The sequence below is a fragment of the Passer domesticus genome, chromosome 1 (genome assembly GCF_036417665.1).
Source record: "Passer domesticus isolate bPasDom1 chromosome 1, bPasDom1.hap1, whole genome shotgun sequence".
Lineage (NCBI taxonomy): Eukaryota > Metazoa > Chordata > Aves > Passeriformes > Passeridae > Passer > Passer domesticus.
The window spans coordinates 146,662,653-146,680,077 of record NC_087474.1 but is presented as its reverse complement, the minus strand read 5'-3'; the positions used below and the strand labels follow the sequence as shown (position 1 = coordinate 146,680,077).

At 37.1% G+C, this 17,425-nt stretch overlaps 1 protein-coding gene across 6 annotated transcripts in view; it reads left to right on the top strand.

Annotated features, from left to right (window-relative positions):
* TRPS1 (transcriptional repressor GATA binding 1) overlaps positions 1–17,425 on the top strand; it is a 213,303-nt gene extending 195,878 nt beyond the window's left edge. For all 6 annotated transcript variants that reach the window (XM_064395140.1, XM_064395109.1, XM_064395131.1 and 3 more), the window contains 2 exons: positions 5,837–5,959; positions 11,118–17,425. In XM_064395140.1, coding sequence (XP_064251210.1) covers positions 5,837–5,959; positions 11,118–12,179 — 1,185 coding nt within the window. In that variant the 3' untranslated portion in view covers positions 12,180–17,425. The remainder of the gene's footprint in view (positions 1–5,836; positions 5,960–11,117) is intronic.

Sequence of the window (17,425 nt, the reverse complement as noted above, 5' to 3'; positions counted from 1 at the left end):
CCTTGTCTTTCCTAATGTCTTTCTTATGTCTCTTTCAAATACAGCTGTTTAATGCAATTGTTCTTGAAATTGTCTTAGATAAAGAGTTTGGATTTGGCACATTAAATTGGCTTAGAGGCATCTGTTAACTCATACTTAAAGTTGAAAACAACTTTTACTTTATTACTCTGCTTTTTATGTTTCAGTTTTTCATTTCTGGGACAAAAAATTGCAGTGTCTGGTGTATTCCTAAAAATTGTTGAGGTTATAAAGGGAAGGAAACCTCAATGAGTTTCTTTTTAATTTAGACATAGTTACAGCAAAAGAAACTAATTTTTAAAATGTGAAACTTCACAGAAACATAGTTGTGTCTGTTTTCACAGTAGAGAAAGAAAGCAGTTTTGATTAAAAAATATTCAGAAAGGTCTGAGTGCCTTTGCAACTAAAAGAAATGAGGTTTGAAGGATATCTTTCCCATCCTAATCAGAAGAAAGTAGTGCTTACTCCAACATCCAGATGCTGTCCTTCTGCCCAGATTTTAAACTTTAATCTAAATCTCACCAAAACTCAAGATAATAAAATACCTGCTTATATAAGGAGAACAAAATAGGAATGACTTAGCAGGTGTGGAACAAGAAACTCTTTCAGAATTACAGCAGTGCAAACACAACAAAGATAGATGCAATCACGAGTGCACTACACTGTTTTTCTGTACTGTGTGGTAGCAGCCCAGTGAGACCAGCTGCTTACAATTGTTGCTCTCCACAGCAGGTCACCTGGCTCGCACTGAGCACGCGTGCAGGTTTCCTGGAGCTCTCCTTTTGGACCCCCCGTGTTGCAGGAGAGCATCCAGAGCCGGTGTTTGCCTTTTTTCAGTGAGGCATATATGGTTGTACTCCCCGACTTCATCGTTGGAAATAGGTCAGGCACATGCTTATTCCAGGGCAACACTTATGATTTCACTGCACGTCATGTTCTGGAGCCATGATTAAGAGTGTGATCTGTTTCTGGCACATTAGGGAGGCCAGAGATGGTAAAAAATCCACTCATTCCTCATCATATCATCGTTTTGTGTTGTGGAAGTGAAAGTAATCAGCAATAAGACAAGCTTTGTTGTGTCCAAAACAAAGAGGGTGATGTAAGAAAAATCCTTGGCTGCTGCTTGTGGAGCCTATTTGAGTTTCTAAAAGCATCTTCTGGCAGAAATTTTGAAAACAGGATGTATTTGGCACTAGCAGAGTGTCAGGCACCATTGCTTAGTCTAGCTACCTAAAAAGTCACAGTTCCTGAGCAGTGTTTTTGGCTGTGCTCTTACAGGATATATTTTGCTTCATGCACTTCCACTAAAAATACCCTGAAAATTCAGTACATTATGAAATATTTTTTGTGTAATGTGGAGTATAAGTATTCTTCTGCATGGCTACAAAGTTTGGAATCATGTGAACTGCAGAGTCAATCCTTTAAAATCGAAAGCAGTTTTCAGGAAGAAGGGCCTGGCGAGACACCTGAGTGAATCGCTTGTTATCATATTCTCTGCTGATTTATTGCATAGCAGAGAGGACTACTAATAATTGCCTCATTTCAGTGAAGTATTGGTAACTAGTGAAAATCATCTAAGGAGTTAAAAGATTAGGCATTTGGGCTTGATGCTGTATATACCGAGTTTCAGAACTTGTTCAATTTGAAATGGTCAAGATATGAAACCATAAAAAATGTGAGTAAATACTCTGCATATCAAGGGTTGTTATGCAATTACATGCTTTCATCATGGTTCTTACTGAGGGAAAACAGTCAATAGAGAGGTCTGCAAGGCATATTCAGTGAACAATTACAAATATTCATATCTTAGATACATAAAAATAATAATCCACTTGTTCCTTTGCTACTACTACACTAAAATGTGTGCATACTTTTATTTTCCCCAGAGCAAAGCTGCTCTGACTGTGGATTTGTTAGAAAGTTATCTGAAAAACTTGAAATCTCCTCTCCACCCACCCCCCAGTTTGGCTAATCTCCAAATTATAAACAGCTGAACTGATTTAAATAAAGTTTTCAGTACCAAGAAAGAAAAAAAAAAAAGTTACATCTGGGCTGACAAAAACATATGCCAAGTTTCAGCCTAATGTGATTTGAGACAACTGTGATATTAAACGCCCAGACCTCGGAACTGGAATGGAAACAGAGACAGGCTTTTCTCTGCACTGGCCCCTTCAGGATTTGGAATTGTAATGTAGTGGCTATAAGGCCCCAGATGATTAAAGCTTGACTTAGTAGATACATATTTTAGTTATTTAGACCCTTTTGGCTTATTCTTCCAAGGATGTACATGACATTTTCATTGATAACTCCAGACAGTGCTAGTGGCATTGATCACAGACTGAAACCTTTTTATCTGTGGCTCAGACTCTCTCATTACTAGTCATGTTGACCTACATTTACTATGCTGATTTAAGAAATTAACTGTGGTAGGATCACATTAGAAGGAGAGCAAAAGTTCTCTAACATTTATTGAGAATGGTAGTGGTGCTTAGCAGAACACTTGAGCCCATGGCTGGTTTTTATGGGTGCTGTGGGCCATAGCTGCTGCACAGGCTTTGGTAGATTTGAGCATAAGTTCCTGTTTCTTTTCAAGGCTACCCAGAAAAGCAGCAATATTTACCAACATTATTGACGAGTTCAAGTGATGAGTATGCAAAGCCAGACCCTTGCAGAAATACCATCACTAACAGTAGAATTGCTAATGAACATTTAGCAAAAAAACGTTCAAATAATTTCTGCTGAGAAATCACTTAGAACACTTAGTATATGAGAAGTAAAGGCCTAGGTTTTTGTTGTTTTTCTTTTTAAGAAACTTTATTTGTTTAAGATAATAGGGTTGCTACATTGTAGGCTTTTAAAAAAGCCCTCCAATTTTTTTGTTGCAGACATGAAAATTTCTGAGGTGTATTTTGACAGGCAGGTCCATTCTGTGGTTAGTCAAGAATCTTTAGTCCAGTTCTGCCAGTCTTGTTTTCTGGCAGGAAATCCATTCTAAAGCTGCATGTCCCCACTATAAATAGCTGTTTTGTAACCAAAATGCTCAACGAAGTAGCAGCATTTAAGTTTTTCCAGAGGTGTTTCAGCTATTTATTAGTATATTATTTATTAGTATATGTAAGCTATGTTGAAATACTTTAATACTGAAATAATCAATGTTGATTATCCTGTAAGGTCCTTAAATAGTACCGAAATAAGAGAAGGTAAAGAAAGATAAGGTGCAACTTAGAACAGCACAAAAGAGGAATTTACATACTTTGCATTAAATTTAGGGAAGGATGTTTAGCTGGACTACTTGAAATTTTAAACAGATAAATATTTGTAAGTAGTGAATAAGCAGAGATATAGAATTTCAATGCAAACAGCTACTGCTATGTATTTCATAGATTTTTGTCAGCTGTAGTCATTGTATGATTTCACTGCAACTAATATCCAGGTTGAATCAGATCTTTCTTTAGAAAAGAGAGAAAAAATGAATTTATTTTGTCAATGTTTTATAGATACACTAGTTCCATTGCATTTAATGAAAATTTCTGTCTAACTTTACCTTCTGTGCCCCTTCAGGTGTGTAGAAATGCAACATACAAACTAGACTGCTCTCTCTATATTTTAATAGTCTTCCATGACTTTGTAGGGGGTATTTCCCAAACTGATGGAATACAAACAGAAATAAAACGGTGGCAAGACTGACTCAGATTAAGACTCCACTTGGTTAATACACCACACCAAGAAACCATCAGCCAGCATACAAGAAGTAGGAATGAAAAGGAACAGTTCTGCAGTTGTAGCTGAATCCTGGCCATATAGAGTCATTTCCGCTTGGAAACTTCTCATCCTCCAAGTGGACCAAATTGGGAATAGTCTAGTGAGGCTTTTATTGTACTCTGATGGAAAATATTTCAGCAGCCAGGTGAAGCTGGTCAAGGATATCCAGCCACAAAAAGAATTGGGACCTTCAATGTACTTGTAGACGAGTGCATGTTTCCAGGGCTTATGTGCACAACTAGTTACATGTTTGCTGAAGGACATCAACTACTATTTAGTTCTCCCCTTAGCAACATTGAGAAAAATGTCATATACTACTGCATCTGATTTAAGAGATGAAATAGGGGATGATGTACGGGGGTGAGAGAGAGATTATCTTGATGACAATCTTGATTTTATTGTATCAGTTTAAAGTACCACAACCTGCTCTACAAATGAAATTGTGTTCTTGGTTTAAAAGGGCAATTGTTAGCCTGACTTTGTGCTCACTAAAAACATTTCCCCAATCTTGTTAAATTATTGCACTCATTTTAGATTTTTATGGCAGTGCAGCTTACCAGCCCTCGTTTCTTTACGTTTCATTCATTTTCCTTGTATTGATGATTAATGGAGGATGTCGAACGTTAGAGTGAGCAGGCATCAGCAAATGCAAGATCATAATTAGTTTAGCTGACGAGGGCCTCTGATAGCACTTGCATCTGGATGGAAAAATTACCCTATAGGGAACTGGCTGCTCACCAGGTCTTTTTAGTGATACATTGTGAAACACCCGATGAATCAAATGCCCTTTCAATGCCAAGAAAGTGTTCCAGTCTTGAAGCCAAAATTATGTCTGCAAAAAGCTTTCCATTTGAAATGTATCAGAGTACAATTATAACCATTGTATTTTTTTGGCATGAACACCAGTCTTCTTCAGTATGAACTAAAGTTAAATAAATTACTTAAATTTTATGAAACTCTGAAATTTTTACTTATAGTGTTAGTAATTTTTAATTTATAATAAAATTAGTTTTCACCCAGACTGTTTTCCCTGTACTCACTCATTCTTATCTTAGTTGGTGAAGGTTTCTTACTGATCATTTTTTTCCCTTTGCAAAAAGGGAACGGAGTTAAAATTCAGATTTTCTTTTCAGCAAAAGAATTCCATTTCCTGCTTATTAGTATTTGGGCCCACAAACACAGCCTGACTTTTGTTTAAATGAGAAGTTTAATGAAATCATTACTCCACAGAAAAAATTTAATGAGCAATACTCATAAACATGCCTACTTTTAAATATTCCTGGATCATTATGAAAGCTGATGAATACACAGCTCAGTCTGGTTAAAATCAATTTGTATTTAGGGAAGCTTTACTGTGCCCTTCTTCGCCTGACTAAAATAAAATAAATAAATCTATCTGTTGATGAGACAGTGTTTTCTGGGACTTCATTTGAAGTTCAGAAGAGGTCTCATTCAAGAATATTGCACTTTTATTTGTCCATAGTGGGCTGCAGGAATATATGGTAGCTTATACTGATTTCAAAAATAAGTGGAAAATGCAGTATCATGTATTCAAATATAATCTCTGTTAAAGGAATTAGTATGAGACAGGTACAAACTGTAATTAATTGTCTGATGGTGGTGGTGGTGGCGGTTCAGAATTCTTGTTACCAATCACACTTTTAAATAAAGCTAGCTAAAAAGAAATAATTTGTTGTGAAACCAGGAGAGTTTAGAGAATGTTCTGTCAGCTTCCAAGGGTTTTTTTTTTTCAGAATTTGCTGTTTAGAAACCATCATTAAATGCACAAAACCTGAAGTTCAAAAAGTTAAAGTTGTTATTCTGAAAAGGCTTTGGTGTTTCACACACCTCATCCATCACTCTGGGGTTAATTATAATGAAAATCAGTGGTGCCTATTAAGCACAATTGAACCTGACCTCATTATGGGCAGTGTGGTTTTATACTGTCATTGTTGCCAGTCTAGAGACAAAACTCCTGTGTTGATTTGTCCTAACTCCACAGCTCATGTGACTCACCTCTGACCTGTTTTTTTTCCCTTTTTCTTCCCTATTTCAGAGACGTAGAGGCTCGGGTGTTTTCTGTGCCAATTGCCTGACCACAAAGACCTCTCTCTGGCGGAAGAATGCGAATGGTGGATATGTATGCAACGCGTGTGGCCTCTACCAGAAGCTCCACTCGGTAGGAAGAACTTACTGGTTTGTTCAGCAGGAAAAAGAGCTGCACAGCTAGGCTGGGCAGCTGTGGTCTTGCCTGGTTGTGTGATTAGTGCCACTCCCTGGCCTGCAGTTAATTTCCTAACAGGGTTTTGCAGAATGGTCACTTTGGGATCAGTTGTGATTCATTATGAAACAGCTTGGGATGCTGTGAGTAGATGTGTTTGAGATCACCAGTGATGCATTTAATTATTTTGATACAAGATAAGGGGAAAATTACTTCTTGTCTGGGAATTGCTTTTCAAGACATATGACATATTGTGATGAAAGCTCTCTAAATTCTAGAGTCCCAGAAAAACCAAATTCTTGAAACTAGACATCACATTTATATTAAAATATCTCTTGAAACAGTTTTTGTATACTTTGACATCTCTTACCTCCTTTATTCTTGATAGTAAATTTCCTGGAGATATGGGGTGGTGGGATGGTGTGTTCTTTATTCTACAGTTCTTAAAGTCTGCTGGAAGATAAATATCTCGACAAGGAAGCTATTCACTTGAAGGCACTCATCACTCGGTGAGGGGAAGATTCACCATCCCTCAGGATCAGTCAGAGAATAAATAATAATCATGGTCTGTCTATATTGCTTTTCATCTTATTGACACTTGACTTGATCCTGAAAGATGTTGAATGCTCTGGTCCAGGTCCAGGAAAGCCATGCTGAAGTGTTCCCTTGGATCAGTGCCAAAATGCCTGGAATCTTTTAGGTTAAGACCCACTGGTAAAATATTATCCTTGCTGTCTTTAATAGCCACACATAGGAGAGTCAGGTGACTAATTAATTATTTTTTACAACATTCCTATGAAATTAAAAGGTGTTGCTATTATTCAGAAATGCAAACTGGGGTAGTCTTTGGGAGTTTGCCAGGGCAATGTATCAGATCAGGCTTAGAGCCTAACTTAAAAATAAATGTGGTGACTAAGAGTGTGCATTTTAAAAAATGTTTTGCAGAAATTAAATTTGAAATGTAAGCTTCTCAGTGGTCTTGTCCACTGCCCATACAATAATCCTGTTTATGCAACATCCTGCAAACCAGCCCACATACTGTAACAATATAAAAATTGCAATTTTCAAAAGCAGCATGACCATCACCAGTCTGAAGGGTTGGCTCTGTTTGCCATATGTCTCATTCTGGGGTCACTCACTGTTTTTAAGGCCCAGAATAGCCCAGTCATAGGCCAGTAATATCTAAGTAATATCTAAGTAGTATCAAATGATATCTAAGAAGATGAACTAATGCATGGTCTTGGCCAGCATCTTGGCTGGGTCTTGCCCTAGGTAACATCTTCCTGGACATCTCTCAAAATTGTAGATAGAATATCTAATTTAAGGAAATTGATCCGTGGTGAACATCCAGAAAGATTTTAAGAAGGACAGTTTGGCTTTTTTATTTCACATTTGAGTCTGGTTATTTGTAGAAATTCCATTTGCAGACTCTGTTTCCCCTTTTTTAAGTGTACTTTTCTCAGCTGTAGTGTTGGATCTTACCAAGATTTTCAACATTACTTTTTGAATAGATAAAAGCTGCAAGAATCAGTTTTTAATTCAAGCACAATTTGGATCATCCTTATGAACCAGTAGGAATGAACTAGTGCACTTCCAGCAACATTTATTGGAAATACAATATCAAAGTTTATTTCATGCATCTCAAAAGCAAGAAGCTGGCACTATCTCTAAGTTCCACAGTTTAAGTATGGCAATAAGCTGCCATTCAGCAGACACTTGACATTAATATCTTCAATTGAACTTTGACCTAACAAATTAAAATAATTTAATTAAATCCTACTCTGCTGTGGTATGATAGCAGCTCCTTTATAAGTAGGAATCTGAAATGAGTCAACAAATCTCTCCTTTGGGACACCTTTTGAGACAGCCCCGTGGAAAGGGATGGATGCTCTTTAGATGGACACCAGAAAGATTAAAGTTTCTTTTATCTGTCTGCCTGTCTGTTCAGAAAAATTGCAGTATGTGTCATGTATTGGACACATGGTTTTGAATTAAGGGGTCCAGGATTTTGCTGTTATTAGGAAAATGTCCAAAACTATAAAAAAATCAAGTGAATAGAATTTACTTCTGTAAAACCCCTGTTCATCTAAATTGTACTGCACTGCAGAGTAAAACTAACCTGTAGTAGTTTGCATATTTCTTAATCCCTTTTGACTGGATTATTACTATCTAGGACTACCATCCTCATTATTGCAAGTCTAAGGTCCCTTTTTCACTTTCATTTAATAAGAAGAAAAATCTCTGATCTATCAGATACGACTAGGTGATAGTGACTGACAAATGTTAACATGGTAGTGATTTCTGCTACAAGTTGCATTTCTATTTCTATGATACCCTTGAAGAATTTTTCAGTGTGTTTTCAAAAATGTTCCTTCTATCTAAGGGGTAATTGACATTAAACTTGCCACATTTTTCACATTTCTCTACTTTAGTGCAATCAAAGATGCAATTAAAAAATGTAATTATAATACAAGAGTCTATTATTAAAATGGTTTTAGTGAAAAAATGCATCTTACTGCAAACATATACATGATATTCACATTTGCTGTCTCCCCAGAATCGTGAAATTGACCATTATTATTGTGGTGCTGTCCTTCATTTTTAAATAGCTTGAATTTGGTCATAGAACACTATGTTTTGTTCCATGGTGATTCCTTGACAACATCCTTGGACTAATTCAGTGAAGAATTGCAGCATATTCTAGGATTAGTCTAGAGGAGGCTCCACTTTCCCATGGAATTTGAGTAATCTAATCACAATAATTTATTGAAGCATTTGTTGTATTTTTTGTTTTATTTTTTCAGTTACTCATATTATTGGAGTGGTGAGATTGCCAGTTGATATGGAGATGGCAAAAATATTTGTGATCATCTCCAATATATTACATCTAACATATAATTAAGGATCTGACACAGGCCATTTTGAAAGTAAAGTTCTGGTAATGTTTCAGTATATTCTAAATTTAGGCCCACTGAAAATCAAGAAGTGACCTTAAAATTTTCTATTTGTCTTGGTGTAACCAACCACAGGATATTTTTATCTGCATCTCACTACTGCAAATAAGGAAAATTAGTAGATTTACACCACTAAAGAGTACATTTTAATCATCTAAGGGCTGGTTTAATCAGATGAGCACAGCCATTGGCAAGCTGAAGAATTTTGAGTTGAACCTAAAATAACTTTGAACTTTGAATAGCTGGAGCCTCAAGTAAGTGTGTGAGGGTCCCTAATCTCAGGTTGGAATATGTTTCTTTCAACTATTTCCATAATCAGGCTTCCTACTGGTAGCATGAAAAATAAGACTAAAAGTATTTCCAAAATATTGCAGGGTTGTCTGGAAGCCATATAAAAATGGTCTGTAGTGTTTAGTGTTTAATAAGAGCAACAACAATGTTGTAAGATCTCACACAGTATCTGAGTTACAATTGTCATAAAAAGGCTAGGAAATTATACAGACCTTATAATAAAAAGTATATCTCTATACATATTAATTTGCTGTTGATTATCCAAACTGTAATCTTTATCTAAATAGAATTTACATAGAAAATATTGTAATTTTTAAACATGATTTTGTCTCAGCTTTGATCTATGTGAGGAGGCTGGTTCAGGTGCTGTTTTTCTGCCAAGTTTAAATTTCTCTTATTAAAAATCTAAATGAAAGTGTGTATATACTTCTGATCCAGCATTTTAACAGAAAGTAAAATCTTAAAAAATAGCTGCACACTCTAAAATGTAGTTAACCATTAAGAGTACGCCAACTGCAGGAAAATAAATAAGTGAAAGGAGAGGAGTATGGCAACTGAAGACAGACTAAATCTCTGCAAATAATAGAATGGGTGTTCTTCCAGCTCTGGATGTTTTCATATTAGCTTGAAGTTATGAATATATTAAAAATTTAGTTACATTCAAGGTGCACATTACTTTGGATATTGACTGTAAGCCAAAATTAAACCTGCTTTTAAAAACAATGTTAAAACTTCCAAATAAACATATGAGTAGAATACTGGGGTGGGGGGCACTTTTCTGGCCTCCATCCAAAACAGGATTATGTGCCTTTGTGAAGAAAAGTGTCAGCTGCCAACACACCAAACTGAATGACTTTTAGGTAGTTTTTGTTGCTCTACCATCTGCCCAGTAGCGAAACATACTGATGGTGCAGTACCATTTGTCATTCAGATACTATTGCTTTTTCTTGGGGAGCCTTTAAAGAAAACCTAACTGCTGTTTTCCTTGTACCATTTTTGTTTTCCACACAAAGATATTTTCACTTCTTCTCTAAGAAGGCCACTTAACATGAGCTGTTGTGGAGCAGTAGCAAATGGAAACGGAAGTCCTCACTTGGTTCTTCCCTCTGCCTCTTTGTGATGATTATTTCTTTACAGATCCCTTTTGCCCGATGCCTTTTCTCCCTCATGGCTTAGTAGCACATCAGTAACACTTAGAAAGCAATGCAGTTTGGGTGAAGGAGGGGGAGTTGATACTAAAGAAGTTGATACCTTTTGGTGCAGAGTTTCCCTGGGCTTCTCCATCTTTCTTAGTCCCTTTCTGGGCACCATCTTCCCACGCAGCACACAGTGGACCTGCAGCCCACTTGCTATGTGTCAGCAAGCCCTGTGTGTGCTTGTGTTTTCTGTCCATGTCAGAGCAGGGTGAGTATGAAGGTAAGTTCTTGTCCCAGTGGGAGCTGTGCAAGCCCCTGCCCGAGAGCAGCTCTGGTGGCATGGTGCACAGAACGGCACTAGTGCACAGGGCCTTGCACCTCCCGCCTCACCCCCAGCTCTCAGCACCCACTTTCAACATGTCTCCCCCAGAATTTTTTAGGAGTAAGAGGTAATAAATGGCTTGACAGCTTGGATATTTCATGCCTTTTTAAGTAAATAGGTACAGGATGTCTAAGACAGTTGACTCAGGTTGATAAAATAAGCCATTTTATCGTTTACTTTCAGCATGAGGGGCTATGAACCAGCATTTGGATTGAAATTGGTCATTCCCGTAACACTGTTGTAATACAGCTCTTCACAAAAGAAAAGATAAATTTGCATGAGCGTGGTCTCACACATTTGTTTAATGTGTCTTTCTTTTTTCCTTTTGTTCATTCTCTGTGTGTTCCATGCAGACTCCCAGGCCTTTAAACATCATTAAACAGAACAATGGTGAACAGATCATTAGGAGACGAACAAGAAAGCGCCTTAACCCGGAGGCACTTCAGGCTGAGCAGCTAAACAAACAGCAGAGGGGTAGCAGTGAGGAGCAAGTCAATGGAAGCCCCTTAGAGAGGAGGTCAGAGGATCATTTACCTGAAGGTCATCAGAGAGAAATTCAGCTTCCCAGCCTCAGTAAATACGAGGCCCCAGGTTCATTGACTAAAAGCCATTCTGCTCAGCAGCCAATATTGGTCAGCCAAACTCTGGATATTCACAAAAGGATGCAACCTTTGCACATTCAGATAAAAAGTCCTCAGGAAAGTACTGGAGACCCAGGAAACAGTTCATCGATATCAGAAGGGAAAGGAAGCTCAGAGAGAGGCAGCCCGATAGAAAAATACATGAGACCTGTGAAACACCCAAACTATTCTCCACCTGGAAGCCCTATTGAAAAATACCAGTACCCACTCTTTGGACTTCCGTTTGTACACAATGACTTTCAGAGTGAAGCTGACTGGCTGAGATTCTGGAGTAAATATAAGCTGTCTGTTCCTGGGAATCCACACTACTTGAGTCATGTGCCTGGCCTACCAAATCCTTGCCAAAACTATGTGCCTTATCCCACCTTTAATCTGCCTCCTCATTTTTCAGCTGTCGGATCAGACAATGACATTCCTCTAGATTTGGCGATAAAGCATTCCAGACCTGGGCCAACTGCAAATGGTGCCTCCAAGGAAAAGAGTAAGGCACCACCAAATGTAAAAAATGAAGGTCCCTTGAATGTAGTAAAAACAGAGAAAGTTGATAGAAGTACCCAAGATGAACTTTCTACCAAGTGTGTGCACTGTGGCATTGTCTTTCTGGATGAAGTGATGTATGCATTGCATATGAGTTGCCATGGTGACAGTGGACCTTTCCAGTGCAGCATATGCCAGCATCTTTGCACGGACAAGTATGACTTCACAACTCACATCCAGAGGGGCCTACACAGGAACAATGCACAAGCTGAAAAGAATGGAAAACCTAAAGAGTAAACCTTAGCACTTAGCACAATTAAACAGAAATAGGTTTCCTTGATGGGAATTCAATAGCTTGTAATGTCTTGTGAAGACCTATAAAGCACTTCATATAGAGAGCATGCCTTATCCAATATTAAATTCCTTGTTATTTTCTTTTTTTTTTCCTTTTTATTCTTTGTTTTTTCCTTTTTTTCCCTTTTTTTTTCTTTTTTTTTTTCTTTTTTAAATGAGTGGGTTACCAAGAAAAAAGAACAGTTGGATGGTGGCCAGAAGGGGAGGAAGATAATTCAGTGGGACATGGCCCACCAAAGCTAGCCAGAATGCAGTGAATCATGCCGAGTAACCTTGAGAAAATTTTACTGGACAATTAATACCTTTGCTGTTGTGTAAGAGACATAACTGGCAAGTGTGCAAAGATGTGTATATGTATATACTGCTGCAGGGGTGTAGTGAACATATGCACATTGTATATAAGAACTAGACATGTTAAATATACAGAGTTAAAAGATCATTTTCTTTTCTTTAATTTGGGCAAATTTCTGCCCTACAACATGCCTTAGGATCACATTGTCCTCAGAGCTTTGGCAGCAATGTCACATATGTGTTTCTCAGACTCAGCTGATTTTTAGCTACCATTTTATCACTACATTCTTTCTGGCACACTTTAATCTAGGAAAACCATTTTGTGCAAGTGAATTCTCTAATACAGAAGCCACATTCCAGGTTTAATTTGCATAGAATAAGGTAACCTGCTGTATTTTATTTTAATATATTTTTAATATATTACATTTCTAAACCTTAAAGTCTAAGGTTACTTCTCCACAGGCTTATCATTGCTATACATACCAGTCAATCCCTTCAGTAGACTTATACCAGCTTTTGCTAAGTAGCATTAAATGTCTTCATAGTACTTTTTAATACTTAAAGCTTTTTAAAAACTATCCATGAAGGGAAAGCTCCTCAGCATAACTGCTCAGGGAAATAGGGCTAAATAACTAAATATTAAATAATTGGTTAAAGGTGCTGTTAGACGAGCCTCCATGCTTGCTACAAGGGTGTACAAGAACTGACTTTAATCATTTTCATTATAGTGTCCCAACCAGTAGTTTATTATTTTGCCACAGGGATGTAGAAGATATTACAAGCTACTGGATGCACTGTCAGATTAACTTATTTCATTAAAGAAGTTGGGAGAACAAATAGAAAAAAACCTTATTTTTCTAGTAAATATTAATGTATTACATTTCAAATAATGGTGCCTGACATATTGAATAATTATTTTCTACAGTGTACGTATGCAACAAAGATATTCCATCATGCATTAGAGTCAGTTCTGGCTCTGCCTCGCTGTTTACATTTGCAAATGTAGCAAACAAGGTAATGAAGCAACTATTTCTATTGCAGTAGGTATCTTTTTTTCTGTGTGTGTGCATTAAAGTTGTAAACGATAACATGAAATGAATGAAATTTGTTGATATTAATGGTATGAAAAACAAGAAGGAAATGAAAATATTTTTATGCCTACTTAGGAAAAAAGGGTAGCACTATTCATTCCAAGTACTTTTGTATTCTTAAGCTCTTAACTCACATTGTTATGCTTAAAATGATAAACATATATCCTCTTTTTATTGCTTTGTCTGTGTTTCAGAAGAAACATTTCAGAAATTATTTTGATAAGTGCTGTTTGACGATGCAGCACTGATATTTTATTGCATTCTGTAGTAGCATTGCACTCCATTTTTACAATATTACGCAGTTGCTTTTTTGTTTTGTTTGGGTTTGTTTCTTTTTCGCAGTGCAGGGTCTTAGTTCCTTATGGTTGGATGGCAGGTGTAGCTCAACTGGTTCATGAATGTTGCAGCGAATGAAGTTTAAAATGTCTTTCTGATATTATGTTGTCTTTTATTTCTCCATTCATGCATTTTATTTTTTAAAATGTTCTATAAAAATATCTCTGGACTAAGTCCTCTCTTGAGATTATATGTAAAGGGTCCTATTCTGATCTCACTTACATGCCGCCTTTCTCAGAGTTTCATGTAATTGAACTAAAGCATCATAAAAAAAAAAAAAAGTTCTTGTATTTAACTTACCTGAGTCTCACCACTCTCCCTTCTAGTATTTGGTGCACTTACTAAGATACTTAACCAGATAAACAGGGAGGTGGAAAACAAAAGGAGAGGTGATAGGAAATGTCTTATAGGGGTTGGCAAAAGGAAAACCAGGAAGGAACTGGCCTAAATATTCAGCACTTTGATAGTCTTTTGAGAAATAATGTGCCTAAAGCAGCTGGCAACAAACATCACCAAGCATGAGAGGCACTTACACAGTTGATCACCAAAGGTCTCACTGACCTTGGCAGTATTTAGGTGTTATATTTTCACAGAGGTGAAACATTATTGCACAGTTTCTCTGATTTGTTAGGCACAGACAGGCTATTGTTCAGCATTAGGCTGCATTCCTTCCTGCTCCACCCAATGCTTCTTTACTGGTGAGCAGCATATGGAACATCCCGCTCAATCTGCTGTGGTTGAGTTCTGTAACCCTTCAGTAGTGTTCTAGGTTAGCAAAGGATGTTGGGCCACATTCTTCTTCTTCTATTTTTTAGATGAATCTCCAGCTTGATACCAGTGACAAAGTCTGGTTATGTTTTTACTATTGTTCTCCAATAATAAGTTCTGACTTGGTTTTTGTGGATTTATTTTTGTTGGGTATTTTCTGTTTCTATTTTTTTTTTCTGTGGGGACTGAAATAGATTGCCCTCGTTTCGTTACGTCAGGGTCCAGTGTGTGTCCTTTTCAGCTTTTCCAAGGAAGATGTTATACTCAGTAAGCAGTGATTTTTATCAGCTTCAAAGCTAGCTGCCTGCCGATTTTCAATAGTTACTGGTTTGACTTCACTTCAGACATACCAGTTCCTCTGGCTTCCTCATTGATAGAAGCTGCATCTTCATGGCAAAATATTTTAGAGGGACATGTGCATTGTAAAACTTGAGCACTACCCTGAACTTCGTAACACTTCTTGCTAAATTCAGAAGCAGAGGCAAATTAACAGGAAATACACATATCAGGGTTTGGGGATGAGGAGAAATGAAATCTTATGAGTGCAAAGAACAAGACAGAGCTTTGAATGTTACTATTGCACACCTAGATGATGCAAATAAAGTTTGAAAAAAAAGTTCATTGTTCTTGCCATGACATATTGAGATGTTCTAAGATTTCTGCATTTTAAGAAATGGGATTTTGCTGTAGCCTGTTCTCTTTGATTGGGATAGGGGGAGCACAGTTTAGTTTCTTAACAAAAAAGAGGTGACTCCATCCATCTTCCAGACCCCCTCACAATGGGTACTAATAAAAAGAAAAAAATCCTGACACTGGAAAAGAATAATCTTATTTAATAACTTTCAGATGGAAACTAATGTTAGCACACACAAGTAATTACTGCACCCACTGTGTTTCAATCAGCTTACAGCACTAAAAATTGAACTTTCAAACAATCAGTCTTTGTTCTCAATTTGTCAGTGGCTTCAAGGTGGTAAACTTCTCTTACTAAAGGAATGGTAGTGTAAGATCTTAAAACATACCTCAAATTGAACAACCAAATAAGTAGATGTTTCAAAACTAGAGGATTTGTGGTGCCTGTCACTAATCAGATTGTGGAACAGGCACAATGTTTCCAGTAACTCTCTATAGATGGAGCCATCCTGTGACATCATCTGCAAACCAGATTGTCCCCTCAGCTTGTCACTTCATGGCTGCTGCCCCCTCAATGCTGCAGGAGATGATGTTCCAGAGGACAGTTGGTGTTCAGGTGCCAAATTTAGACTGCTTTCCAAAAGAAGTGTTGCACCTAATTGCCACTGTGCTGATGAAACTCCTCCCTTATTTTTTTATTGGACTATGCAGAAAGGGGGAATGACACTGGATGCACATATCTTGGTGTGGCCTAAAAAAGGCACTGTTGTCTATTGTGACAGTTTTAAAGAAAGAGAAAATTGAGACATCTCAAAAGGTTGAGACACATTCTGAGCAATAGATTATTTTTGCAGTTAGAGGGGCAGCAGGACAAGTGACTGATGCTAATTGTATACAGTGCTGTAACACAGTGATTGTGCAATGGGAAAAACTGATTTGGCAACTGTGGATTAGTACTCAGTTCAGGGACAGACTTTCAAGTCCACCCTTGGACTGGACACTGTTGTTTTGTAGTCATAAATACTTGCTTTATGTGCTAAGGATGTTGTCTACCATCTGCTTTTTGCCCAGTATGTCTAAATATATTCTCATTTTTGCTCCTGTATTGATTTTTCTTGGCTGACTTACCATGCTAATTCCTAATACTGGTCAGGACAAGCCAAGGAGATTAGAAGGTCACTTCTGTGCAGCCAGAAGGGTAGATATATTTCCTTCTGCTTCTGTGGAGACAGTTATGCTTGGCAAAGAGCAGTGAGCAATTTGTCAGCATATCCCAAATGTGATAGATAAGTGAGAAATCCCTTCTAAACTTTTCTCTGAAGTTAAGATGGGCCAAGTAAAATTATTTACTTAATTTTCTCACCTCAGAATAGGATTCCTCACTACCCTCTTCCTCACAGTTTTTATTTCATTCAGTCAACTCTAGAAAGCTGGCAGTTGGGGATATGCTACTTGTATAGTAATCACACCACCCCAATTTACTTGAAGAGGATAAAAGACAGTAATTAAATAGTTGACAGCCAGATAAATACCCATTTTATTTGATTCTTTGTTACACTTAGTAAAATTCCTTTACTAGGAAAGCAAAATTACACTTAGTAAAGTAAAAACATTGTGACAGCTACCACAGTTTTCCATTCCTATCATTTTGGCCTCTGAGCTCTGTGTCGGAGAACAGGAGAAAAGGAAACATCTCAAAATGCCATTGTAAATTTAGCTTATAGAAAATTCACCAGCAGGAAAAAGAAAAAAAAAAAAAAAGAAAAAAAATTGCTTCATAAAGAATGACTTCATGTTGCTAAAAACCATCATTAAACTTGTAGCCCTGATTTGACTCTAGAATGCTGGCTCTTAATGTTTTGTCCTTACAACACATGGATGTGTTTTTTGTTCTGTTTTGTTTCGGGTTTTTTTTTTGTTTTGTTTTGTTTTTTGGTTTTCATAGTGCATGTTCATTTCTACTCACAAACATGTTCTTGGTGTATTTCTTATGCAAACAATCTTCAGGCAGCAAAGATGTCTGTTACATCTAAACTTGAATAATAAAGTTTTACCACCAGTTATAAATCA